Here is a 27,980-nt window from a genome sequence, read left to right on the forward strand (position 1 = left end):
TGCAGCCTGTAGACTGGTAAGGATGAGATCAAGTATATTTACTGACCTCTTTTAACCTAATAGTTCCATTCTCTTTAGCTAGCAGATCTTCTGTCCTTTGAACTTAATTTACAGCACAACAATAATTCAGTAATAAATGGGAGAAAGGAAACTGGATCGGTTTTCCCTTTGGATACCTTTGATATGAAAATAATCAGGCAGCTAACATACCTCATTCAGGTTATGCATTTGTTTGAATAATCCTGTAAGTACATTTAATTGAGATGCAAGAGGATAGATATATTTATCCCGATAATACAGCTGACACCATGTAATTACAACAGTTACAGAATGTATCAATGAGCAAGTACTAATGCAAACCACCAATCATGAATTTCAAAACCTGCCAATCCAAAATGGGCGATTAAATAACAGTCATGAAAACCAATACAATTATTCTAAACACTTAAAAGTCCATTCGGTTGCTATCTTAGCTTCTCTGATGCTGATAAAGCAATATGTTGGATTCATATAGGAGATGGTCATTCGTGCCTATTCCATAAGGGGCATATTATTGGCTATCAAATATCCCACATCTCTGATACGGATATGACGATGAGAAAACTTGAAAATCTTGGTTTATATTTCTTAAATCAATGATATAATGATAACAACCCATGAACTATATTATGAATCACAAAGGGAAAGCCTTGACTTAGTCCACAGTATTGTGAGACTATGAACTTAGAAACTCAGCTAATGTTCTGGAAACCAGAGTTTGAATCCTGCCATGGCAAGTGACACAATTTGAATTCAATAAAATAATCTGGAATTAAGAATCTACTGATGACCACCAAGTCATTATTGACTGTTGGGGAAAAAAAAAATCTGGTTCATTAATGTCCTTCAGGGAAGGAAAGAAATCTGCATTCCTGACCTGATCTGGTGTACATGTGAGAGTCCAGACCGCAGGCAATATGATTAACTCTCAACTACCCTCTGAAATGGCCTAGCATGCCACTCAGTTGTATGTACAGCTATGAAGTCCCAAAGAAATAAACCAGACCAACCACTGAAACAGCAATAATCTAGCTTCCATCAATTCACAATTTGTTCCTTTCAATGCATATAAATCCCCATATAATGCTCCCAAATCTTGAATCAATATTTGAACTTTGATTTATAGCTGCAAAAGTTTGAGATTGGAATTCTAGAGTCTGGAGCCCATTGTGAAATCGTGAATTTTAGGGATATGAAAGGTGACATGCTAAGATCCCTGAGCATTCTAAATCTACTGGAGCTTACAAAACCACGAAGCAAGGTCATGGAGAAATACAAAAACATGAATGAGAATTTTGTAATTGATATGTTGATTGATAGAAGTCAGCAAACCAATGCAGCCTATCTGAAACATAAAAAAAAGGATTGGGAACACTTAGCAGATCAGGTAGCAACTGTGGAGAGAAAAACCTAGAAAATCTGCGGGTTAGGTGAATTGGCCATGCTAAATTGCCCGTAGTGTTAGGTGCAAGGGTAAACGTAGGGGGATGGGTCTGGGTGGGTGTGCTTCGGCGGGTCGGTGTGGACTTGTTGGGCCGAAGGGCCTGTTTTCACATTAAGTAATCTAATCTAATCTAAAATGTTTTAGTACAAATATTTTTGCATTACGTTTAATCTGTTTAAGTGTCAGTATTCCAAAGTGTAAACTGCTTCTCTCGTCACGATTTTAAAAAAAAATCATAAATCATCTCTCTGGATGAAAAGTGTAAGATAAGGTGTGTACACACACACCCCAGATATTTGGATGAGCTCAAGTTTACTGTGAAAAGTGGAAGATCAGAAATGTATTGGAATAGTCAGTTTTAGAGCACCAAGACAATAAGTATATTAACAGTAGATATAGAAAGGTGGTGAAAGTAAATAAAATGAAACTGACAGGAGGGAGTGATAGCAAGTGAAAGGATTATGGGGTTGGAAACTCAGTTCAGTGTCAAGTCGGATTCTGATTGCAAGGTCTCCACCCACAGAGTACCCCTTACCCACTTCCCATAATGCTAAAGAAATAATGTTAAAATCTGATACCAACAGACAAACTCCTGTACAATCACCTTGTCAGAATATAAAATTCCTAGATAATTTCCCTAGGGTCAAATATGGTAATAGTAGACCTCCTGTTTATTCACAGTATATTAACATTCTGTTGATATCCAATGCCCAAAGCTTGATCCCGAACAACTACTTCCAAAGTCTTATAACACTTCAAAATTAACATGACTTGGAAATATTGAGGACAGCAGGAACTGGAAAGTTAGAGCTGATAAAAGAGGAGGTGGAAAAAGCACAGGTCAAGCAGCAGAGGAGCGGGAGAATTGACTTTTTAGGCAGAACCCTTCATCAGTCCCAATGAAGGGTCCAGCCTGAAATGTCTACTCTCCTGCTCCTCCGATGTGCTTTTACCAGCTCCAAAATTAACATGATACTATGGTATGAAAATGCAGCAATTAAAGCATAAATAATAAAGTTAAGTAGTATTGGGGTAATGTGCTGGAAATCAAGTTCCACTCCTGGAGAAGTTAAAATTTTTAAAAGTGCAGAATTCCATAATTTGCCTTTCTTTGAAACCCAGGTTGACAAAGTACGAATGAAAGGTTCTGTGATTGACAAGAATGACAATTATTACAAATAAATAGATATCAGCTAAGATAAACAAACAATTATAAACTACTGACATATAACTTTACTAGTCAAAACTCTAACCACATTACAAACTCTCCCTGCAGACAGAAAAGAAACAAGTATGATGGTTGAAAGGAAAAGCTGGGAAGGCAGTTGCATGATCTCTGCTCACAAGGTTTGCAGAGATGGATTTAGGACAGCTGGATTGTCAGGATGTACTACTCTCTGATTCTCCCTCTCCAGATGCTTCCACTTGCTTGCAGAAGTTAGTGTGGTTGGTTGCCACTTAGAAAGTCTCTGACTTATTGGTTAAGAGCCACAGCTTACAGCAACTAATGAGGAAAAGTTAACTGGCTATTTTCAGGCTTCAGGTATTTTTTATTGCAGAGGAAACACTGCTTCTTTCAGACGTCCAATGGCTTTCAACATTCTTGTTAATATCCCTAAGGTCCAGGATTGTTCTGCACATATCTCCAAACTAAATAGTTTCTTCTCCACTAATCACCATTGCTGCCTTAAAGGCGAAAGTGTGTAATGTCTGCTACCCCAATGGGACATATAGAAAAAGCATCACTTTCATGTAAATCCCCAGGTTCAGTCAATTGGTCAATGGACTGAGGAGTGATAGATGAAGTTGATACTTGAACCCGACCTTTTGGTTCAGAGGCAAGGATGTTATCATTGCACCAAATACCTTTCATATCCTCATGCCCAATATGATGCTAAAATGAGTGAATCAATGTTCATGAATCACTTTGAGGCTAGGAATTCTACATCATAACTGCTTGATCGACTCCATCGCAATTGTATCTGTGGTCATAGAATCAGAGCGAGATGCCCTTCAGTCTACTGTACTTTCAAAAATATACTACCTATACTTTTGCACACTAACCTTATAGCCTTGAATGTTATGATATTTCAGGTGCTCACCTAAGTACTTTTTAAAAGGTTGTGAGGTTTTCCACATCAGCTACCTGCACAGACGGTGCATTCCAGATATCCAATACTCTCTGAATGAAAAAGCTTTTCCTCAAATCCCTGCTAAGCCTCCTGCCTTTTAGTGTAAAATTGTGCCCCGTTATTATTGACCCTATGACTAAGAGGAACAGTTGCTTTCTATTCACCATGTTTTTGGATTAGAGTGGTGCTGGAAAAGCACAACAGTTCAGGCAGCATCCGAGGAGCAGGAAAATCGACGTTTCGGGCAAAAGCCCTTCATCAGGAATACAGGCAGAGACCTTCAGGCACTCTGCCTGTATTCTTGATGAAGGGTTTTTGCCCGAAACATCGATTTTCCTACTCCTCGGATGCTGCCTGAACTACTGTGTTTTTCCAGCACCACTCTAGTCCAGAATCTAGTTTCCAGCATCTGCAGTCATTGTTTTTACCTTCTATTCACCATGTCCACGTCTCTCAATCTTCAACATCTTTATCAGGTCCCCACCAAAACAAACTCATCCAGTCTATTTTCATTGCTGAAATTCTCCATCACATCAACATACTGGTGATTCTCTTTTGCATTCCCTCCAATACAATCACACCACGCCTGTAGTGTGGTGATTAGAGTGTTCCAGCTGCATCCTGATCAAAGTTCTGTACAACACCACGTTGACCTCTCTGCCATAATTTCTGCCATAATTTCTGCCATAACTGATAAGGCACGCAGCACACTGTTAACCTAACCTGCCACCTTCAGGAACTTGTGGACAACCAAGATTCCTCTGAACTTCCTTGTGACTTGCCATTTCATTCAAATACTCCCTTGCATTTTTCCTTCTGCCAAAGAGCATCACCTCAAATTCATCATGGTTAAAATTTCCACTGATCCTCCCATTTGACCAACCTGTGTATCCTCCTGTAACCTAGTATCTTCCACCTCATTATCAACCACTCGGCCAATCCGTGTGCCATCTGCAAACTTATATCTGCCCACATTCTCATCCACATCATTTGTGAATATTATAAACAAAAGGGACTCAGCACCAATCCCTGCTATACAGTGCTACACACCAGACTCCAGTCACACAAACAAACAAGTCATCTACCACCACCCTCTGATCCTGTTGCTAAGCCAATTTTGGGTCCAACTTGCTAACTTTAACTGGATCCTATAAGTTTTTAATCTTATCAGCTTCCCATGTCAAAACTTTGCAGAAATCCAGTGAAGTATACGAACTGTCCTAACCTCATTTAAACACTTGGTCACTTCCTCAAAAAATTCAATTAGATTTGTTAGGCATGACCTTCCCCTGACAAAATCATGCCAACTATCCCCGATCAAAACTTGACCCTCTAAATGGAAATTTTCTACTTCACTACTTTTTACAATAGTTTCCCTGCCACAGATATTAGACTCACTGGTCCATATTTCCATGGTCCATCTCCACCACGCAAATTTCAAAATGCAATCACATGAGCAGTCCTCCAGTCCTCTGGCACCTTCCTTGTGGCCAGAGACTATTTGAAAATTTGGGTCAGTGCTCCTGTAATTTCCTCCCTTGCCTGCCACAGCATACTGGAAAAACAATTCCTCTGGAACTGGGAATCTGTCCACTTTTAAATCTGCATAAACCTTATATCAATTTCTTATAATTAATCTGCTTAAGTACTTCACAGACCATACTTGTACTTGTTAGTTAGTTAAGTTGGTTGGATAGCTGGTTCGTGATGCAGAGTGATGCCAAGAGCACAGGGTTCAATTCATACTGTGATTACCGAAGGTTCCATCTTCAACTTTGCTGCTTGCTAATGGTGTGGTGACCCTCAGATTAAATTCATGACCAACTGTTTCTGTAATGGGTGGACAGCCTTATGGTAACCTGGAACTATGGCAACTTTACCTTTATGTCAACTGTATTACATCATCGCTCAAATGCTCAAGTTGTAGTTTTGGCCAAAAACTGTAGGTGTCACCCTTCAATCGAGAATCTGTGTGCACACAAGCTAGTTCAGTCAATTCTTCTACAAACAACGATCACAAAGCTAGTTGGAAGATACGACTATTTTTGACCACTCCTTCAAAAAGATATCAAAAATTGAAGATACTTTATCAGGCTGTCATTGTACACTATTAATCACTTGAAAGGACTTTAAACCTCAGCATATAATTTGAAAACCCAGGCTATTTCTGTCAGTCTGGTTTGTACATATACATGTTCTGTCATTATTGAAGAGGCAGATGTGTCAAAAAAAGACATTTTTGACTGTTCAGAATTTGAATAAGGTACAAGATATTCTCACTTGCAGCAGATAACTTTTACATTGACATGGTTGGGAACAATTTGTTGAGCTGATGGATTACTGTATGAGTGATGGAAGTGGCAATGTTTTCATTATCTTCCACAGCACACTTGACTTGGATCTTGAGGGCTTTAGGATTTTGATCTGCTATACTGGTTAACATTTGATCAGAACCTCATTATCTTGAGGTAGCTTCCTATGCATAGTATTTAACCAGTCAAAATTCTCCTTGCTTTCACACTTATTTCTTTGATGAAGCATTGAAATTTTTCACACCATTGCTGCTGATTTCAGCTTTGAATACAGCACATCTACAGAGGTTTTTGTCAGGCATAGTCATGCAAGTAGTTTCTCTTTTTCACGAGTTTTTTTGGGTAAATCGTCACATCGATCTTCCTCTTTAATTCTCTTCTGCAGCAAGTTCTGTTTGAGATGAATATGACATGATGATGAAGGGTGAAAGCATTCACAATATGTTTTTTTGGCAGACAGATATATTTGACATTCCCATCATGTTACCAAAGGTGTCTAGAGGTGGATGCACAGAACTACCATCATGCAGCAAGGTGGTCAACTTCGGTAGTTTGTTCTATTTGAGACGTTTTTGACATTTGATATGAATTTATAGTGGAACAAGTTTTCTAAAAAAAACCTGAAGCTGTCTTTCCAGGCTTTGCCATTACTCGCCTACAGGCACAGCAGTGCCATTAGCTTGAGGTGATTGAATTGGCAAATTTTCTGACAATGAGCAGGTAGGCTAGATTTGTTGCAGAAAATAAGTACCATCAGCCTTGCATTTATGTTTTATTCCAGATGTTTGAATGGCTCCTTGTCAATGAGTCTCTTCCCTGGTACAAAATTTATTATACAGGGCTATCTCAGTTTTAGACTTGTTCTTTAGCGCATCTTTTGTGTAAACTGTAGTTTAACTCAAATTTAGTGGTGCATCTAGAATCATTACTTACTTCTTCTAACTGCAAAATACTCTACCAATTCTTGAACCTTACTACCCCCTATCGTTGTTGCTTGCAAACTCAACTGGAGCAGGCCATTTCCATTAACCTTGGGTGATAAAAATATTTCACCCAAGCTTGAAAAATTGGACCAAATCTGGGTGGGCCTTTGGCCCTTTGCCGGGTGTTGTTGACATTTCAGACTTTTGTTCTTACTTGGCCACCTTCAGGCATCTCTAACAAGGTTCTTCTCAAATTCTCTTCACTTTTAAGCCACCCACAAAGTATTCATTTTGCGGTCCCCATTCATTTCAGTCCTTGGTCTAACCATCAACACTCACATACTATTTCTGTTTCTCACACCTGGTCCTCCATTAAAAATACTGAAAATTCATATCTATTTGTTCAACTATTTACAAATGAACAACTGAATTGACATAATTCATATTAATTAGCAGGATTGCGCTATGAAGTAAGGTTGGATAAACTAGGCCTATATTTTCTAAAGTTTCAAATGAATGAGAGGTAATCTCATTGAAACCTACAAAATATTTAAGGGATAGATTGGTAAGATGCAGACAAGATATTTCCCTGGTTAAAGAGCCCAAACCAGAGGACAATAGTTAAAAATAAGGGGGAATGCCATGTACAATCAAGGTTAGGAGAATTGGTTTTACTCAGAGGGTGGCGAATCTTTGGGATTCTCTACCCCAGAGGACTGTTGTACTTCAGTCTTTGAATAAATTTAAAGTAGATATTGATAAATTTAGTTACCAATTGTATAATGGTTATTGGGATAGTACTGATAAAAGGCATTGAGGTGTTCCATCAATCATCACTGTATGAAAAGAGCAGAGCAGGCTCAAAACACTAAACGGCCTCTTGTGGTCCCAACACTGATTCTTATGGACCACCACTAGTCAGACTTCCATCCTGAAAAGCACCCTTTTATCCCTGCTCTCTGCCTTCTGCCAGACAGCCAATCTTCTATCGATGCTACTACCTTGCCTCTAACACCATGTGCCCTTATCTTACTTAGCAACCCTTATGGGCCCTTATTTTACTCAACAGCCTCCTGTGCAGTACCTTATCAAAGGCAATCTGCAAGTCCAGATAAATAACATCCATTGGCTTCCTTTGGTCTTACCTACTTGTTACCTCCAAGAATTTTAACAGATTTGTCAGGCATGACCTCCCCTTGATGAAACCATGATGACTTTGCCCTATTTTATCGTGCACTTCCAAGTATTCAGAAAAAGTATTCAGAAACTTCATCCTGCACAATGGTAAACCTTTGGAATCCAACGACTGAGGTCAGACTAATCGATGTGACGTCTTTTCTCTTACATCCTTCTTAAACAGGAGGGTTACATTAGCAATGTTTCAGTCCTCTGGGATCCTCCCCAACTCCAGTGAGAGCTGAATGATCATACTAAAGCCTCCATTACCTTTTCAGCTATCTCCTTCAGAAGTCTAGGGTGCAGCCCATCTGGTCCAAGTGATTTATCCATTTTCAGATCTTCCAGTTTTTCTAGCACCTTCTCCTGTTGGCCACTGTACTCATTGCTGCCCCCCCCCCCCCCAGCTCTCTCAAATGTTTGGGATACTAGCCCTGTCTTCCACCATGAAGGTCGACACAAAGTTCTTATTCTGTTCCCCATTACTACTCCTCCACTATCATTTTCTAGTGGCCCCAAAGTCCACTTCTGCCTTTGATATCTAAAAAAACTCTTGAAATCTTACTTCATAAAACTGGCTAGCTTATCCTCATATTTATTCTTCTCCCTCCTTACTTCTTTCTTTGTTGTCCTCTTTTGGTCTTTGTAAGCTTCCCAATCCTCTGGCTTTCCACTCTGACTCCACATTCTCCCACTAAAACTGCAGAGAAAATTCCATCATATTTGGATCACTACCTCCTCAGAGTTCCTTCACCTTAGGCTCCCTTATCAAATCTGCTTCACCGCACACCACTAAATGCAGAATTGCCTGTACTTTTATGGGCTCCATCACAAGCTACTCCAAAAAGCCATCTCGTAGACAAGTTAATTTTCTTGGATATTTAGCTCCCAGTCCTGATCCTCTTGCAGCCACATCTCCATGATGCCCACCACATCATAACTGCCAATTTCGATCTGCACCACAAACTCAGTTACCTTATTTCATATATTGCACATGTTCAGACACAACACCTTCAGACCCATACATCCTGTACAGGATTCTTCATTAGGTTAGCAAAAGGGGAAGAAAATATTGTTAGTAGTCGTCAATAGACCAACAGTAGTTTTTTTTTGATAGGATTGAGAACAAATCAGAAGATAACGAGGACAAATAACACAATCACGTGACTTTAATCAACACAGAGATTAGGATAGCAAGATTGGCAGAGGTAGCTACAAGATAGATTTCCTGGTATATGTTCAGGATATCTCCAACAGCAATACATTGTGGATCCAACAGGAAGCAGATTATTTTAGATGAAGTAATGTGTAATGAGCCAGGTTTAATAATTTACATCAGAGCGATAGCTTACTGGTATAATCACTTGGCAATCTAGAAATCCAGGTCACAAACTGGGGACCCAGATACAAATCCTGCCATGGCAGATGGTGGAATTTGAATTCTATAAAAATCTGGAATTAAGAATCTAATGATGACCACAAAGCCACTGTCAATTGTCGGAAAAATCCATCTAGTTCACTCATGTCCTTTAGGGAAGGAAACTGCTGTCCTTACCTGACCCGGCCTACATGTGAATCCAGACCCACAGCAATGTGGTGGACTCTGCACTGCCTTCTGGGAATTTAGGGACAGAAAATAAATACTTGCTGAGCAGTGTCCATAGTATGTGAATGGGGATAAAAGGTAAAAGAATCCCTAGGAAACACTGACTATGGGAGTGTTATTTAGTAGTGTAAAGTAATCATGAATTGGAAGGCAGAAGGTTGAATTTGTTAGTTAAAAAAATCATTGGAGGAAAGATAATGTGGTCCTTTAAGAGGTAAAGTGTTTTTCTAAGATTAGAGATCAATACAGGAAGTAACTAAGTAGCTTCAGATTATCAACAGTTTTGAAATTGAAACGTGTCAATTGTCTGAGAGATTGGAAACCTTAGGCTTGTTTTGAGAGATTGGCAACTAGCACGAATCAGCCAATTAATTTAAACCAAGCACTTAGAGATTAAAGCCAATTGAATTTAGATCTGATGGTTTTGACCTCAGACCAATGCTAAAGTACAAAAAGCAATGTCATCCAAGGTATAGAGGGAGAGGGTTTTTGAAAATTGGGGTGAGAGCAAACTGCTATCCGAGAAATAAACATCTAGCTCTCACAAGAAATCTCTAAGCTCTAAGAAAGAGCCATCTATCCATAAAAGGTACCACGGCACTTCTAACAACCATTTGTCGCAGAAGAATTCAGAGAAAACATCTGACAGCAGGATCAGTGGAAGAAAGGCATTTATGACTTGAGAACAGAAGAAGGTGTTTTTGACTGGAGGGACAGCAAAGACGACCCAGAATTCTGGAAGACCCATTCTGTGTAGACTTTACTAAACTAACTTTTAATTTTTTTTCCCTAATACTTGGGTTTATATAAGCGGGACATGTATTTATTGGAACAGCATACCAGTAGAATTTTGTTCAGTTAGGGAGGAATTGTTTGGTTTATTAGTAATTCTGTTAATTTGTTCACTGTTAGGGTTAAATCTATAAACTGTTACTTGTTGTTTATAAAAAGTGAATATCAGAGATTTTCTTTCATTTAACCACTCTAACAGGTTATAAAAGGTGAGGTGCTCCATTACAATTATCAGAGGGATTCGACCTTTCCCCATTATAACAGGAGAATTTAGTTTGAGAAAGAGCAACATGGGTTAGAAACAACCCATTTGTCCACCACATTGCTGTGGGTCTGGATTCATATGTAGGCCGGGTCAGGTAAGGACAGCAGTTTCCTTCCCTAAAGGACTGAGTGAACTAGATGGATTTTTCCGACAATTGACAGTGGCTTTGTGGTCATCATTAGATTTTTAATTCCAGATTTTCATAGAATTCAAATTCCACCATCTGCAATGCCAGGATTTATACCTGGGTCCCCAGTTTATGACCTGGATTTCTAGATTGATTGATTGTCAAGTGCAAAGGAATGAGGGCTGAGCTAGTTGGAAAGGACTGAGAAAAGGGGTTTAGCAGCAAAGACAGTTGGGGAACAATGGCAGACATTTAGGAAAATAGTTAATGGTTCATAGCAGATGCATCCCAGTGAGGAAGGAAGATTCTAGGAAGGGGTTAAGACAACCATGGTTAACCAGGACAGTTAAGGATAGCATTAAATTAAAATAAAAACATACAATATAGTCGAGAATATTGGTAAATCATGCCTGAAATTTATTAGAATTCATTGAGGAAGTAACAAGGAGGATAATGCAAAGTTATGCACTTTGGCAGGTAAACCAGACAGGCTAGTTATTATTTAGATGGAGAAAGGCTGCAGAAAGCTACAGCAGAGGGGGGGGGGGGGGGGGGATTTGCATCCACAAGTCTCAAAAGGGAAGATATTGGAATGTTGGCTTTTATTTCAAAGGGAATGGAGTATAAAAATAGGGAAGCTTTACTCGAACAATAAAAAGGCACTAGTCAGATCAAATACTCTGAACAGTTGAGCCCCTTATCCGAGGAAAGGGATATTGGCATTGAAGGCAGTCGGAGAAGGTTCACTAGGCTAACACGGTATGGAGGGACTGTCTTCTGAAGAGAGATCGAGTAGATGGAACCAAACTCATTGGAATTTAGAAGAATGCAGGATTCTAAGGACATCTGACAGGGTCAATATGGAGGTGTTATTTTCCCTTGTCAGAAAATCTAGAAACAGAGGATATAACTTAAGAATAAGTGGTTGCCCTCTTAAGGCAGGGATGAGGAAACTTTGCTTCTCAGAGGGTAGTAAACTTGTGAAATTCTTTACAACAGAGGCCTGCAGAGGCTGGGTGCTCAAGTATATTCAAGGCTGAAGTAGTCAGATTTTAATTCAGTAAGAGAATCAAGGATTAGGGGGAAAAGGGAGTTCAGGATCATCAGATCAGTCATGGTCTCTCCAATGGGATGAATGGCTTTCTTCTGTTCCTATATCTTACGGTCACAGATACAACAGCAAGTCGACCTAGCAAAATGGATGTCGATGCAAAAACTCTCCACTGATTCATATCATACCTAGCATAATGGAAGATATTGCAGGACAATCATATCAGTCTTAAGGACTTCATTTCAGGTGTTACCGAATGTAGTTTCCTAGGCCACACTGTTTCACTTGCCTCAAATGACCTTCTCTCCAAAAGATCAGAATCGGGAATGTTCATTGAGGATGGCAGAGCAGACTGCTCACTACCATTTGCTATTACCAGATACTGAAGCATCCAATGTCAATATGCACGAGATCTGGACAATATCCATGCTTCAGTTGTTAAGTGGCAAATAACAGTTGTGCCAAGCAAAGGCCAGGCAATAACTATCTAAATGAGACAGAATGCAGCCACCCCTACCCTGACAACCAATGACATTATTAATAAACTGAGTCCCCACCATGTTGGCCTTATCAGTGACCAGAAATTAAACTGGATCGGACATTCATACATACAGACATACACATACTAGTAGATCAAAGGTAGGAATCCTGCAGTGATAACCCATCTCTTATATGCTTAATGGCTGCCCACAATCTACATGGCACAAGTCAAGAGTACAATGGAATACTGTCCACTTTCTCAGCTAGGCAGAGCACTCAACACCCAAGCAACTTGACATTGTCCAAAACAAAGCAGATCACTTGACTGGCACCCTAATCTAATGCCTACAATATTCAGTTCCTTTACCATCAACAGCAACAGCACTGTGTCTCAATCAAAAAAAATGCACTCCAACAACTCACTCAAGTATTCAATAGCAACTTTTGAGCTCACAACCTCTATTGCCTAGGAGGATATAGGCAGCTGATGCAATTGATACCACTGCCTGGACATTCCGCTTAGTCTCATACCATTCTGACTTGGAGCTATATCACTATTTTATCAGTGCTGCTGGGTCAAAATCTTGGAACTCCTTGTCTAACTGCACACATCAAGGACTGCAGTGGTTCAAGACAGCAGCTCACCCCCATCTTTTGAAAGGCAATTTTGAGCAAGAAGTAAATACTGGTCTAGCCTGTGATGCTTGCATCCGATGAATAAGAAAACATTTTTGGGCGAGATTCTAACTTGGGGAATTCAAACATATCTGGGCTTTTTAACAAGAGGCCCAACAAGTTTTTTAGATTACTTTTTTAGATTACTTACAGTGTGGAAACAGGCCCTTCGGCCCAACAAGTCCACACCGACCCGCCGAAGCGCAACCCACCCATACCCCTACATATACCCCTTACCTAACACTACGGGCAATTTTTAGCATGGCCAATTCACCTGACCCGCACATCTTTGGACTGTGGGAGGAAACCGGAGCACCCGGAGGAAACCCATGCAGACACGGGGAGAACGTGCAAACTCCACACAGTCAGTCACCTGAGGCAGGAATTGAACCCAGGTCCCTGGCGCTGTGAGGCAGCAGTGTTAACCACTGTGCCACCGTGCTGCCCCAAAGTTGTCAGGTGCTCTTCACTGTTTTTTCAAAGTTACCAAATATAATTTTCCAGTTATGATCAACTCAAGCTACTTACCTTGAATAGCTCAGATTATTCAATTATCTTTACTGCAATGCAACAGTCATAAAAATGATCAAGAACAATTTCTATATTCTCAATGCATTATATTCACACAAACCAGGTAATAACAATAAGAAATGTGCAAAACTGAGGAGTTCAGATTTACTTTTCTTCCTCTGAATACTGAACACAAATCAGATGTTTCTTATGGTTTACCATTTGGATGAAATATGCAGATTAAGGAAGTGACTCAACTATGAAATGAGTTGTACAACAGGAAATAACCTCAAACAAGTCACATTAAATTGGGTGTGCCACATATTTTCTTATTTTACTGGTGCTATTGCTGGCTTGTTGGACTGTTAATCATATTTAATTCTCCAAATGAGAAAGAGAAACACATAGGATTATTAAAAAGAAAAAGCTGTATATTATGCCTTATATGCACAACTAAATTATAAAAACACCAAAATAAATGAAAACAGGATTAAAAATAATCCTTTCAAATGTGCTTTTTATGTAGAAATTGGACTTTAATTTGAGAGAGGTCTTTGCGAAACAGATTCAGGAAATGATATGGCCCCTGCAAAGCCATCTTTCATCCTGGGGCTTCAATACAAACCCCTCATGGGCTCGTGGAGACACACACAAACAATGCACATTACCAAAGCACATTTCCTCTACAGACCAAGTGACAGACTAATTCATCTTAAACTCAGCAAATGAGGAGACCATTGTTTGACTTCAGGAATTTGCCTTTGCTAAATAAAATAACTACATTAAAAGACCACGTACCAAATGTTGCTCATCTAATCTTCTTGTTAACTTGAAGTCATGCAAACAGATTGCACCAAAGTAATACATTAGCAGAATGTGGCTTAATTACAACAGAAGTTGGAAACAGCAAAGAAAAAGCCTTCAGACAAAGTGTAAAAAGGCCAGTTTTATCATATTCCAAAGCATTTTTTTTAAAAAAAGCAAATACCTACAGACAAGCTCTTCCTCATCCTGATCAGGTTCCTTTTTGTTTCTAAACGTAGAGCTATCCAATTGTAGCATCTGTGCAATGGCAGCATGGATCAAAGTGGCAGCAAGGACAGGTGGCAGATTTCTACAAGAATAATAAAGCAATATAAGGCATGTATTCTTCAACATTTTTAAACAATCAGGTACACCCCTCAGATTTACAGTCAGAAGATAGAGTGGCAATGATGTGGAGGGAAGGAACAAATGAACACAAATCTGGGCTTGCAGATGATTACTGATGGCTGGTTACTTCTAGCTTTATCTTGCATTTTCTTGAACCAACACCATTCATTAAATCCCCTCCAAATTCAGACTTCATTCTGGCATCTGTACTACTAGTTGCTTGATGATTTTCTATTCATACTATACATGCTATGCTTCAGCAACTGTCAACTTATACCTGTACACTGCACCCATTAGGTCATCTCCAAAACATTCTTGTGGCACTTAGCTTTTCTACTTCACCCACTGTTACAACTCCAAAGCTGTAGATACACTGATTAGCCAACATCAAATCCTTGATGAACAGAGATTCAATATTGATAATCATTCTGTTCAGCTCTTGCCAATTATCACTGTTGCCCTGGCACACCTTAATTGGCCTCTCTTGATATTTGATAAGGGCGAATCAAATGATAGACAAGCATATCATTTTTGATAATTAGATTAGATTAGACTTACAGTGTGGAAACAGGCCCTTCGGCCCAACAAGTCCACACCGACCCGCCGAAGCGCAACCCACCCATACCCCTACATTTACCCCTTACCTAACACTACGGGCAATTTAGCTTGGCCAATTCACCTGACCCGCACATCTTTGTGACTGTGGGAGGAAACCGAAGCACCCGGAGGAAACCCACGCAGACACGGGGAGAACGTGCAAACTCCACACAGTCAGTCGCCTGAGTCGGGAATTGAACCCGGGTCTACAGGCGCTGTGAGGCAGCAGTGCTAACCACTGTGCCACCGTGCCGCCCACAAAAGTAGAGCCATGAATCCCATTCAAGTGGTAATGTCACAGAATCAGTTAACTAGGAGCCCAGTCAAATGTTTTGGGGATGCTGTTCAAAACCCATAGCATATTGTGAAGTCTGAATTCAATAATGGTCTTATATTAAAAGCTATCTTAGTGCTGACAGTGTAACTATTGCTGATTGGATTCACATATCAATTAGGGAAGGAAATCTGCCATCCTGACCTGGTTTCAGTTACATGTGACTCCAGATGCACAATATGGTTAATATTAATTGCCATCTGAGCAACTGCATGTTTAATGTTCCCCACCTGCTTTGCTATTAAAACCTTCATTCACATGTTCAGTCTGAAAATCAATTTTGGAAATGTTCTCAGATGGTATCACTTATCCAAAAAGGTTCAGCTGCTTCTGAACATGAACACAGTAATTTTCACAACCATGTGGCACCTCAATACCCTTTACAACCAGAGGCGGCTTTTTCTTATAAATACGCAGTATGTATTGTAAATCAGTATGATAGGAAACAACATAGCTGAACTGTGTATAGCCAACTCCCATAAACTGCGGTTTGATAATGTCTTGTATGAAGCTGACTGAGGCCATGAAACAGAGCACAATACTCCACCTATTCTTTTAAACAGAGTCAAATAATTTTTAATGTCCACTTGAGACAGCAGGTAGGGACTCTGTTTAATGCTTCATTTCAAAGACACAACTTCTGGCACTGTACTACATTTTAAGTCCTGAAATGGAGTATCAGCAGAAAGTGTTGTATTCAAGTCCTGGAGTCGGGACATGAACATTTCAATCTAGAGGGGAAAATGCTCTCAGCAGAATCACTAGTAACAATCTACACAGCTGAAGTGTCATTGTTCAACTTCACTGGCTTCCGTAGCTCTACCAATTTAACTTCATAAGAATGAGGAATTTTTAAGTTGAGATTCTTGATCTAAGATAACTGCTCAACTTCCAGGTTATGGCAAGTGAAAGTTGTTCAGCCATTACTCTCATCTTGTAAGTCTTCCAAAAACTAGTATGCGTTCCTACTTCCTCCCTCTTTGCAAATGCCTATGATCTTTCTAAATGCAATATATGCTTTATATTTTCTGCCTGAAGTAATTTACTTCCTGTTTAAATGCAATTCTCACAAAACACTTCACATTCTTTTGAGTGTTGCAGTTTAATCATACATCATGACATCTTCAGCTACCCTTTTATCCCTAATATTAAAGTTATATTATACTTGTGAATATTCCTTGATAATTCCATTCCATGAATGTTGCTGGTAAGACTAACATTTCTGCACTTGAATCAAGTGGCTTGCTACACCATTTTCAGACAGCAGTCACGAGTCCACATCTAGATCAAGCTGAACAAGGACAGCAGATTTATTCCCGAAAGGACAACAACGAATCCAATGGGTTTTTACAACACATCGATGGTAACGTCATTTACAAGATATCACGCAAGAACTGTAAAAAAAATTTAAAAATCAGACTTAAAAGCAGGAAACATGCCACCAGGATACATGAATACCAACTAGCCACCAAAAGACATGACCTACTATCACTAGTTCCCATACAAAGAAGGATACCACTTTGACTGGGACATCACACATATCCAGGTAAAACAAAGACATACGAGAATTCTTATAGGCACGGCATTCTAACCAGAACGCCATCAATAAACACACAGACTTAGATCCTATCTACCTTCCCTTGAAAAAAGAACTGGAAATGACATCACACACCTAAGAAACCAAGAGCTATAAAGGAGGGGGGCAAGGCACACCACAGTGCTTCACCAGAGACTCTCACTGATGTTACCTAGTATGGTGACAAAACACCTGAAAACAAATCTTCCAGCTCAGCAAGATAATTTACATACTTATGATAACTTCATCGTTAGCATTTCTGAGATGAGCTTTCAGCTCCAGATTTTTAAAATTTAAAAATTCTACAGGCTGGATTTGAACTCATGCCCCAGAACATTAGCCTTTGGCCTCTGGATTTTGAGTCCAATGACATCATCAGTATGCCATTCCTTCCCCAAATGTTTGAATATTAAAATGACAGTTTTTTTATTTATACAACTCCTTCCACTACTTCAAGACATTCCAAAATAACTTGATGCCCGTTAAGTATCTTTGAAATATAGTCACTATTATAAAACAGAAAACCACAGCAAAACTGCACAGCAAGAATCACAAACAATGGAAATAAATGGTTGTTTTTTGAGACGCTGGCTGAGTAATAAATGTTGGTGAAGAACTGGGAGACCTCCTACTCCTCTTCAAATAGTACCATGATTTTTTAACATTAACCTGAAAGGGCAGGCAGAACCTGAGTTTAGCATTTTATTTACAAAATGACACCTCCAACTATGCAGCACTACTTCGGTTCTGCACTGAACTTCATGGACTATTACAATATGGAAATTATTGCACTGATCCCATTATCACACTACTTGCACAGAGTTTGTGGAAAATACACTGAATTTTTACATTCCTTCCTACATCTTCAATTCAGTTGCAACAAATGGGCATTTTCTAATCATAAAAGAAAACTACATACCCTCATAGCCTTAATGGTAATGTATCTCAAAACGTAATAGATCCCCATTATATTTTAGAAGACGTTAGACTGTGGTCTTTCTTCACTTCACCTTGATGACAGCTGCCCCAAATTTTAATGAGTCCCTCAGCACACAGTCCTGGACTGGCAATGTGCCTGTCTGCAACACTTAGCTAATGTCAATTCTTTGTACAGAAAGACCAACAAATTTTGGGCAGACAACAGAAAATGCTGGAGAAACTTAGCAATTCTAGCAACATCTGTGAATGAATGATTAAAGTCCCCCTCTCTTCATGATACCTCTTCAGAATGAAGTGAACTAGATGAAAACTATGTGTTAATGGTGGGTGCAAATAGTTGCTGAAAGCAACTCCAAAAGGCACAGTTCTTTTGTTGAGGTGGGGGGGGGGGGAGGGGGGGAGAAGAGAAGAAACAGGACATTTGTTGGAGTCTGCGTTGAGTTCTGAACATTGCAAACTGTTTAAGTGGAAAATGAGATGTCATTCCTCCAGCTTGCAGTGTGCTTTGCAGAAATCCTGCAGCAGGCCAGAGATGGAAATGTCAATATTAGAGCAAGATAATATATTGAAATGACACGAAATTGATAGATTAGGGTCATTCTTTATAAATCAAGTCATTGGACTGAATGTTAAGTTTGTTTCTCTCTACACAGATATTGCCAGACCTGCTGAGTTTCTTCAGCATTTATTTTTATTTCAGATCTCCAACATCTGCAGTGTTTTTTCACTCCAAATTTTCCCTCATCCGAATCCTCAAGGCAATAAATTGCTGCACTTCCCACCACTGTAGCATCAGCCAATGTTTTTAAGATGAAATTAATACTCTGCTGGTGTATATGTCTCGTTATTCCATGCTGTACTTACAGACTGGGTCATCAGTAAAGCACTTACCTCCCAGTGATACAAAAAGGAGGAAGACCAGAGTTAGTGTCATGTAGCATGGAAACAGACGCTTTGGTCCAATTCATTCATGATGACCAGGTTTCCCAAACTAAACTAATCCCATTTGCCTGCTTTTGGTCCATATCTTTCCAAATCCTTCCTATTCACATATCTGCCCAGTTCTTTTAAATGTTGTAATTGTATCTACATCTATCACTTCCTTTGGCAATTCATTCTATATACACACCACTGTGAAAAAGTTGTCCCTCATGTCCTTTTTTAAATCTTAACCTCTCACTTTAAACTTATGCTGTCTAGTTTTGATATTCCGTACCCTATGGAAAAGGGCCTTTGCAATTTACCTTCTCTATGCCCCTTATGTCGGTTTGCTTGCTGAGCTGGTGGGTTTGTTCTCTGTTGTTTTGTCACCATGCCAGGTAATATCATCATTGAAGCATTGGTGTTCTGTCCTGCTTGCTATTTGTGTGTCTTGGTTTGTTGTCGTGGATGATATCATTTCTAGTTCTATTTCTGAGCAGCTGGTAAATGGGTGCAAATCTACACGTTTATATATTGTACATTGGAATTGCGGTTTGAATGCTAGGCCTCTCGGAATTTCCACGTATGCCTTTATTTGGTCTGTCCCAGGATGGATGCATTGTCCCAGTCGAACTGGTGTCCCTCTTTGGTAGTGCGTGGATACTAGTGGTAGTTGGTTGTGTCTTTTGGTGGCTAGTTCATGTTCATGTATTCTGGTGGCTAGTTTCCTGGCAGTCTGTCCAATGTAATGTTTGTTGCAGTCCTTGCAAGGCATTTTGTATATTATATTCATTCTGCTGGCTGTAGGTACAGGGTCCTTTAAATTCATTAGTTGATTTTGGGGGCTACCCTGATGCTTAGAGGCTGGAGTAGTTGGATGGTCATCTCTGAAATGTCTTTGTTGTACAATAGGTAAGTATAGTCTCTGGGTGCGTTGTGTCTTCCTGTGTTGCAGAATTCCCAAACTGCGCTTAATAGAGTAACTGTTGTTCCTGAATACCTTGTAAAGGCATTTCTCCTCAGCTTCCCATGGTTCTGAGGTACTGCACTCTTTTGTGGCTCGTTTAAATATAAATCTCAATAAGATCACCCCTCAACCTCTTACATTCCAAAGGAAAAGTCCCAGCCTATCTAGTCGCTCCTTATAACTCAAACCCTCCAATCCCAGCAGCATCTTTTTTGCACCCTTTCCAATTTAATAATATCCTTCCTATAGAAGGGCAATTGGAACTGTATATAGTACTCCAAAAGTGGCCTCACCAGTGTCTTGTACAACAGCAACTTTACATCCCCAACAACTTCTTTACCACCTGTGATGCCACTTTCAAGGAACTATGTACCTGAACCCATAGGTCTCTGCTCAACAACACTCGCCAGGAGTCTACAATTAACTAAGTAAGCCCTGCTCTGGTTTGTCTAACATTGCTCTCTACTAGAATCATGTTCTGTTACACACAGTTTAAGGACTGAAACTCTCTTGCTTAAACAACTTTTGTGAGCAATTTGAGAAAGGAATAAATGCCATTGATACTTGTTCTGAGACATCTGGCGGAAGGGCTTGACTCTCAAGTGAACATGACTGGTTATGGGCAGAGTATCGTTCAGGAAAAACACACATTTCCTTTAAACACACACCAGGAAAGCAACAGGAAATCCCATGTTCCTTTCTGAAATTATATAGCTCATTTAGATTGAACATTTAATGCTTTTATGGGCAACTGAAGAGGAAATGCAAGATTAGGAAGTTTGGAGAAACAAAAAGACCTGTCCCAAGATAAATTATGACTATGATTATCATCCATTCATCTTTGATCATCTCAGTTCTACAAATCTGCTTAGGATCCAGGTTAACATCTTCCACTTCAATCTATAGTTAGCAACTTTAGATACTGAAATATAGTACACTTTTTTACAGCTGAGTCTATAGCTGTGGGACTTGTCAGCTGAACTTAGCACATTTGCACCTAGTGCAGGGGAGTTCACACTATGGGTTTGATTGGATTTCTCCTGTCTCAGTATTTTAGTTCATTACTTTTCAGGCTATGCCATTTTCATATTTGAATGCAGGAGTACACAGGAGAAGAGAATCCACCTGATTAATGGAGTGTTTAAGGGACTACAGTTAGGGTGAAGTTCTAAGTTCTTAAGACAGATCAAAATGGGAGGCCCAGAAGCTAGGACTTGACAGAAATATTGCACATTTCATGTGGCGCTTATTGCCACTCAAGTTGGATTCTGGCCATGTGCTATTCTTGTTCTCAGTAACCTTACTGGCTTCAGACTTGCATCATTGTGGCTGACTTGTGTGCTCCCAGAAATGGTTCAGCAAGCCACTCTGATGTATCAAATAGTTATGCAAATGTTCAAGAATGATAGTTAAATCAGAATGACCATGCAGCAATCCAAACACCAGACAGTAAAGACATAACTGGCCTAGTTGATGCTGCAAAATTCTCCTCACTAACATTTTGGAATTTGTGCCAAGATTACATGGACACTTTATTCCAGGAGACAGTCACATCCCTTAAGACGAGGCCTTCTAATTTGGTTCCTGATCAGGGAAGAGGAAGGTGCGACTGTGAGTAAGGCTGGTAAAAGGGACCCAAAGAGGAGTGAGGGAGCCTCAGCATGTGTGCTGTCCAAGTTTGAGTTTGTTTAGATAAAAGTGAGGGTTGTAGGTCCAGTGATAAAATTAACCAGAGCACCAATGCAGAGAAAAACATTTAAGTGTGGGTGCAAAAAAAAAATTAGTGGCTTAGGAGACAGTCGTGAGAACGAATGACACTGCTCTCTGTAAAGAGTCAAGAAGGTTGTATTTGTCTGTCCTGATTCATGACATCTGCACAGGACTGGGGAGAAAGTTGCAATAGGAGGCTGAGGATTCGGTCATTGTAGTCCATATTAGAATCAATGACATAAACAGGACAAGGAATTGGATTCTGTATAGCCAGTATGAAGAGCTAGGCACCAAAATAACAATTTCAAAAGGTAAAGTTCTCAGGATTAATACACGGGCCATATGCAAGTTGTCATAGGACAAAATAGAGAGACAATCGAAGTCCAGAAAACCAGGATGTAGAAATGGTCTGGATAGAAATGAAAGTGACAAAGGAAAGAAGTCACTGTGAGAGTGGCGCAAAGGCCCTCTTACAGTAACCATATGGTGAGGTGATGGATAAATTTTAAAAAAGAGTGTGGAGCTTGTCAGAAAGATACAGCAATAACGGAGGAGCTTTAATCAATTTATCAACTGGAAGTCAGATGGACAATAGTAAACCAGATGAGCAGTTACAGAATCTTTTCAGGATAGCCCCTTAGAGCAGTACTACTGGAGCCAACCAGAGAGCTGGCTTTAAAAAACCTGGTATTGTGCAATGAGGTCAGATTAATTAATACAATAGTGAAAGGTTCTCTAGGTAGCATCAGTCATATGATTATAAAATTCAAGTAAATTTGTGGAAGAATGGGCTTTCAGAACTCGCAGTTTAAACCCAAGTAATTGCAATGCAGGGGATGAAAGCAGAGCTAGCTGAAGCAAATTGGCAAATAAGGCATGTGGTAATAGAGATCCAGTAGCAGACATTTAATAGGATATTTCAGAATACATGTATTCCAAACGGGGAAGATAAAATTCCAAAGAGGAGAACCTACTGGATAACGGGTTAGAAACTAAAAGAAAGTCAAAGGTAGAATTTAAAAAAACATTATTATGTAAAGATTGATGGTAGGTCAGAAGTTTTGGGATGAATGGAAAAAAAAGGAAAGAAAAATTAGATATGATCATATGAGATAATTTCTATAGATAATTTAAGAGAAGTCAAAGTGAACATTGGTCCTGATACAAAGGGAGTCTGGAAAATCAAGATGAAAAAGGGATGGCAGGTATTTTACATCTAGGGAGATACAACTAAAATTCTAGAGATAGTTGTAGTTCAGGAAATAGAAGGGAAGGGGAAACTCAGGAAAGTCACACAATCAAGAGAAGTGGCATTAAGTAAATTATTGCAGTTGCAAGTTGACAAGCCCTCAGGACCTGATGGATTTCATCCAAAGTCTTAAAAGAAGCGGCTAGTGAGAATGTTCATTTGTTGGTTTAAATTTTCCAAAAATTCTCCAGATTCTGGGAAGATTCCATTAGATTGGAAAATTGTGACTAACTCATTTATTCAAAAAAGGGCATGAGATTGAACTGAGATGTCAGGCCAGTTAGCGTGACATCTCCTAAAGAGAAAATGTTAAAAGATAAAGTTATAGTAGTGCACTCAAGCAAAGTCAACATGGTTTGAGAAATGAAAATCACATATCTTAAAGAAGCACAAATAAACTGGTTAAAGTGCTGTGGATAAAGGGGAACAAGCAGATGTATTGCATTTAGATTTTGAGAAAACATTTGATTAGGTGCTAGATCAAAGGCTGTTGCAGAAAAACAAAACTTATTGCATAGGGGTAAGACTGACAGATAGAAGATTGATTGGATAACTGAACACAGTAGGTATAAGTGGCTTATCTTCTAGTTGGCGAGAAGCACCAAATGATGTGCACAGGGATTGGTGTTAGACCTCAAGACAAATGATTTGGTGGTGCTGGTGTTGGACTGGGGTGTATAAAGTTAAAAATCACACAACACCAGATTATAGGCCAACAGGCGTATTTGGAAGTACTAGCTTTTGGAGTGCTGCTCCTTCATCAGTTGGTTCAGACAAAGGAACAGAAAATATGGCTGCTAAATTTGAGACACAACAGCAGGTAGGAAAATAATTAAGTTGAAACAGGACATGAGGAGTCTACAAAGAGATATAGATAGGTAAAGCAAGTGGGTAAGATCTGGCAAATGGGCAATATGAAATTATACATTTTAAAAAGGGAAACAATTATCTAAATGGGGAGAGATTACAGGCCTCAGAGGAAGAGGCATCTGGATGTCCTAGCACATGAATCACAAAAGGTTAATAAGCACTAACAGCAAGTAGTGAGGAATCCTAGCAGAATTTTACTGTATACAAAAGTAGCAAGTTATGCTTCAATTAGACAAGTCACTGATGAGACCATATCTTGAGTACTGTAGACAGCATGGCCTGCTTCCTTAAGGAAAAGATGTAACGCGTTGGAAGAGATTCAGAGAAGGTTTACCACACTAAAAACTGTGATGTAGGAGCTGTCTTATGGGGAATGGATGGGCAGGGTAGGTTCGTTTGTACCTGGAGTATAGAAGATTTAAAAAAAAACTTGGACTTAAACAGAAGATATCCAGAGGGGTCTTAATAGCTGTGGAATTAATGTTTCTCTTTTGGGATAATTTAGAATTAGTGTCCCTGTTTCAAAATAAGGGATCACCCATTTAAAATAAGAATGTCTTTCACCTCATATTGTCAAGTCTTTGGACTCCCCAAAACAGCAGTGAAAGCGGAGTTTTTGGATATTTTTAAAACAGTGGTAGATAAATTCTTGATAAGCCATGGGATGAGAGGTTATTGTTGGGGATAATCTGCTATCGGGGTACCTACATTGGGGCTAGGGAGGGGAGCACCATTATTAAAGCAGACATTGTCAGGTAACAGCTAAAACACAGCCATGTAAAGTAAACCCAGCCACTGCAGGACTGTCTGCCTGAGGCCACATTCCTTGGGGATTAGAACATGTCCATCAGTTTCAGATCATCCTGTTACAATCTCATTGTTAATAAAGGAAACCGGTAACTATCGGATAGTGTAAATCGCACCGATACTACACTTAATTGATAAAGTACTTGTTAATGCCTCCGCTGACGTCAAACTCCATCGGGTCCTGTGTTAAATGATAATACCTGTATATTCAACTATGGAGAACTATTGTGAACGCCCAGACAGCCAGACGCATAGCAATGAGGAAACCCTTCCAAACAATAAACTTTTGAATTACAAGATCGGAAACTGCTGAACCCAGGATGACTACCCATTGTTCAGCACAGCAGGAGCTGGACAGGTATCTCGGGGCAGCCAATAGAGACACTAATCCCTTCACAGACAGGTGAACCGACCAATGAGAGAACCGAACGAGGGGAACCTGACCGGGAACTCGAGGAGGCGCGAAGTATAACTGCTCCAGGTCCGAAGAGGAAGACAGAACGCCTTCTCCAACGAATTGCATGCTCTTGAATTCGTTGTATAGTTTGCCAGTCTTGATTCTGTAATAAACGGTGTTTTTGCTCCAAACTCTAGCCGGTGTGATCTCTCCTTCCAAAGAACACGTGGAGACGAGACCCTATGGGTCCGTCCCAACAGCTGGTGAGCCTGAACGTGGGAAGGGAAAGAGATGACCGCAAGTTGGCCACGTTGGCGGACCGGAGGGCAGACAAACTTTCGGCCGAACTTTTAAAAGGTGAGGAAGCGCCTGTTAAAGCAAAGACTTCCAGTAGGTAAATTTTTTTAGTTAGTCAGTCTTTGTCTGCTCCCTGATCCTCACCAACACAAACAGTACTTTTAAATCAGTTTGGCAGCAACGTTGCAGAGTCCATACTGGTAAGCTATTTTCTCACTTCTTCACTAATACCTGCCTGTTTTCGCGGTACTGAAGTGACTAATTGATCCGTGGCTAGCCTTAAGTTAATGCGTGGATTTCGGATCCTGGACGCAGTTTTTGAGTTAAGTTAATGCGTGGATTTCGGATCCTGGACGCACCTTTCTGAGTTAAGGTACAGCGTGGCTTACGGAGCCTGGACGCTTTTTGAAATTAATTAATACAGCGCTGACCGCACTTGACTGATTGGATCCTTTCTCTTTTTTTTAAAAGATATTTTTATTAGAAATTTAATATTTTGACAGATTTACAAAAATAAACAGAACTTTCAAGCACAAACATTAATATAAAAATAGATCTTAAATATATAATCATCAAAATTCAAAGGAATGATACTAAAGAAGAAAGAAAAACAATGAAACTCAGTTAACTACTAATCTAATCCACAATTATCCAGAGTGTATAGTTGAGTCACTTACATCCTTCAAACAAGAGAAAATGTTCTCTAATACACTCATAACAGTATAATAAAAAGGAAACTATTTCCAAACAATAAGAACAAAAAAAATAAAACATGTTTGAATGGAGATCCTCTCCCTTATTCTCAGGGGGCCTTACTTCCTTTCTAAAGGTCCACCATATCCTCTCCCAAACAGTGTCCCACTCTTGACCCGGGCGCTCCTTAATAGGATTTAGATATAATACCGGGCTAGAGTTAACAGTGAGCGTCCCACCCCCACCCCTCCCCACCCATACCTGAGTATATCTGATAGCATCAATGCCACGTACAAACACACATAACTATAAAATTACAACTCCAACAAATTACAGTTAAGTATAATAACATAAAATAGCAAGGGAAGACAACCCTGCTCCCAGAAGCAAAAGTAAAGTAGAGTAAAGTATCCATTTCTCCCCACGGAGTGTGGAAGAGGCAAGCCAACATAAATTGTCTCTTACGATTTATTTAAACGAGTCTAAAAGTTCCTTAGCCTCTTCTGGTGATCTAAAATTATACTCGGATCCTTCGTGGTTAAAGCATAACGTCGCTGGGTAGCGTAAGGTGTATTGAATATTTAAGTTCCTTAGACATTTCTTCACCTCATCAAACGCCTTCCTCCTTCGTGCCAAAGCCGGGGAGAAGTCCTGAAATAACATAATCTTGGATCCTTCATGAATCATAGCTTTAGGATCCTTTCCAAGCTTTCTGGAGGCGTCCAGGAGTATCTGCCTCTCCCTATAACTCTGCAGCCGGAACAGGACCGGGCGTGGGCGCTGGTTTGGGCCAGATCCGCGTACTGCGACCCGGTAGGCCCACTCCACCCTTACCCGATCAGTTTCAGCCCCCAGGTTTAAAAGCTGGGGCAGCCATCGCTCCAGAAATACTACTAACTGTCCCTTCTCTTCTTGTTCAGGGAGGCCCAGAAGACGGATATTCTTTCTCCGATTTCTATTATCCAGGTCATCCATGTAGATTTCAAAGGCCCTGACTCTCTGCTCCAGAGCTCGCACCTGTTCTGCAGCTGTTTGTGCTGCAGCCTCGGAGGTCGTGGCCTTTAGCTCCGCCCCCTCCACTCGGCCCTGCAATTCCTCGAGAGCCTGGCTGTACTTTTGTAGCTTTTCTTCGAATGCATTCCATCTCTGTCTGGATTCTGCAATGAAATTGATGAGTGTCGATTCCAGCCTGGCAATCATCTCTTCAAGGCCTGTTTTTACATCAGCTGCAGCCAGAGGAGGAGAGGAGGGTGGGGGAGGGGTCTTTGTTTTCTGAGAGCTGCGGGATCCCTTTGGTTTACTCATTATCCACTTAATATTAAACTGCTTAAATATAATAGTAAGCAGCTAATTAAGGTTAGAAATTTTTTTTGGGTGGTTTGATAAGTGTGGTGGGGGTGAGTAACTCACTTTACCCAGGTTTTGGGAGGAGCACTGTAAACTCAGACTTGCTGAGTCGCCGCCATCTTGGATCTCCCCTTTCTCTTTTTAATAAGCACTTTAACTCTGACAACTATCGATAGACACACTTGCTGCTAGCATCCTAAGGGGACAGAGGGCGGATCTCATCTCCTGGATAGGGTTTACCTGCACAGGTGTCTGCCTTAGACCGGTTGTTAAGAGCAGAGATCTGCCACGCGAAGGTCAGGCTTTGAAAGACGCACTGTTTTTAAAGCGGTACCCACCAGGTGAGATCCGTCATGGGGGACTTGAACTTTGGACCACCAAAAATGACCCATTCTCGAACAGTACGCCCCGGAGTGCCCTGGTGGCACCTCACGGTTGGCACAGACGTAACCTCGCGTGCCCATTCACTATTGGACAGTGTAGCAGTGCAGAACACAGCACTGGATCAAGTGTTTAACCAAGCGTCCACCCAGACGGACCTGACATTGACCAGACTGAAAGAGACCTTCACGAATACGGCGCTAATGACCAA

The 27,980-nt window shown here is 40.2% G+C and overlaps 1 protein-coding gene across 2 annotated transcripts in view; it reads right to left on the minus strand.

The window, feature by feature from the left end:
• ppm1f (protein phosphatase, Mg2+/Mn2+ dependent, 1F) overlaps positions 1–27,980 on the minus strand; it is an 87,449-nt gene that overhangs the window by 26,660 nt on the left and 32,809 nt on the right. Inside the window, exons 1-2 of one of the 2 annotated variants that reach the window (XM_060843782.1) lie at positions 17,102–17,122; positions 14,525–14,646 (exon numbers count right to left, since the gene is read on the minus strand). In XM_060843782.1, the coding sequence (XP_060699765.1) occupies positions 14,525–14,594 (70 nt within the window). In that variant the 5' untranslated portion in view covers positions 14,595–14,646; positions 17,102–17,122. Of the gene's footprint in view, positions 1–14,524; positions 14,647–17,101; positions 17,123–27,980 lie in introns of those variants that run through there. The other variant, XM_060843781.1, reaches the window with a different exon arrangement.

Source organism: Hemiscyllium ocellatum, chromosome 24 (genome assembly GCF_020745735.1).
Source record: "Hemiscyllium ocellatum isolate sHemOce1 chromosome 24, sHemOce1.pat.X.cur, whole genome shotgun sequence".
Lineage (NCBI taxonomy): Eukaryota > Metazoa > Chordata > Chondrichthyes > Orectolobiformes > Hemiscylliidae > Hemiscyllium > Hemiscyllium ocellatum.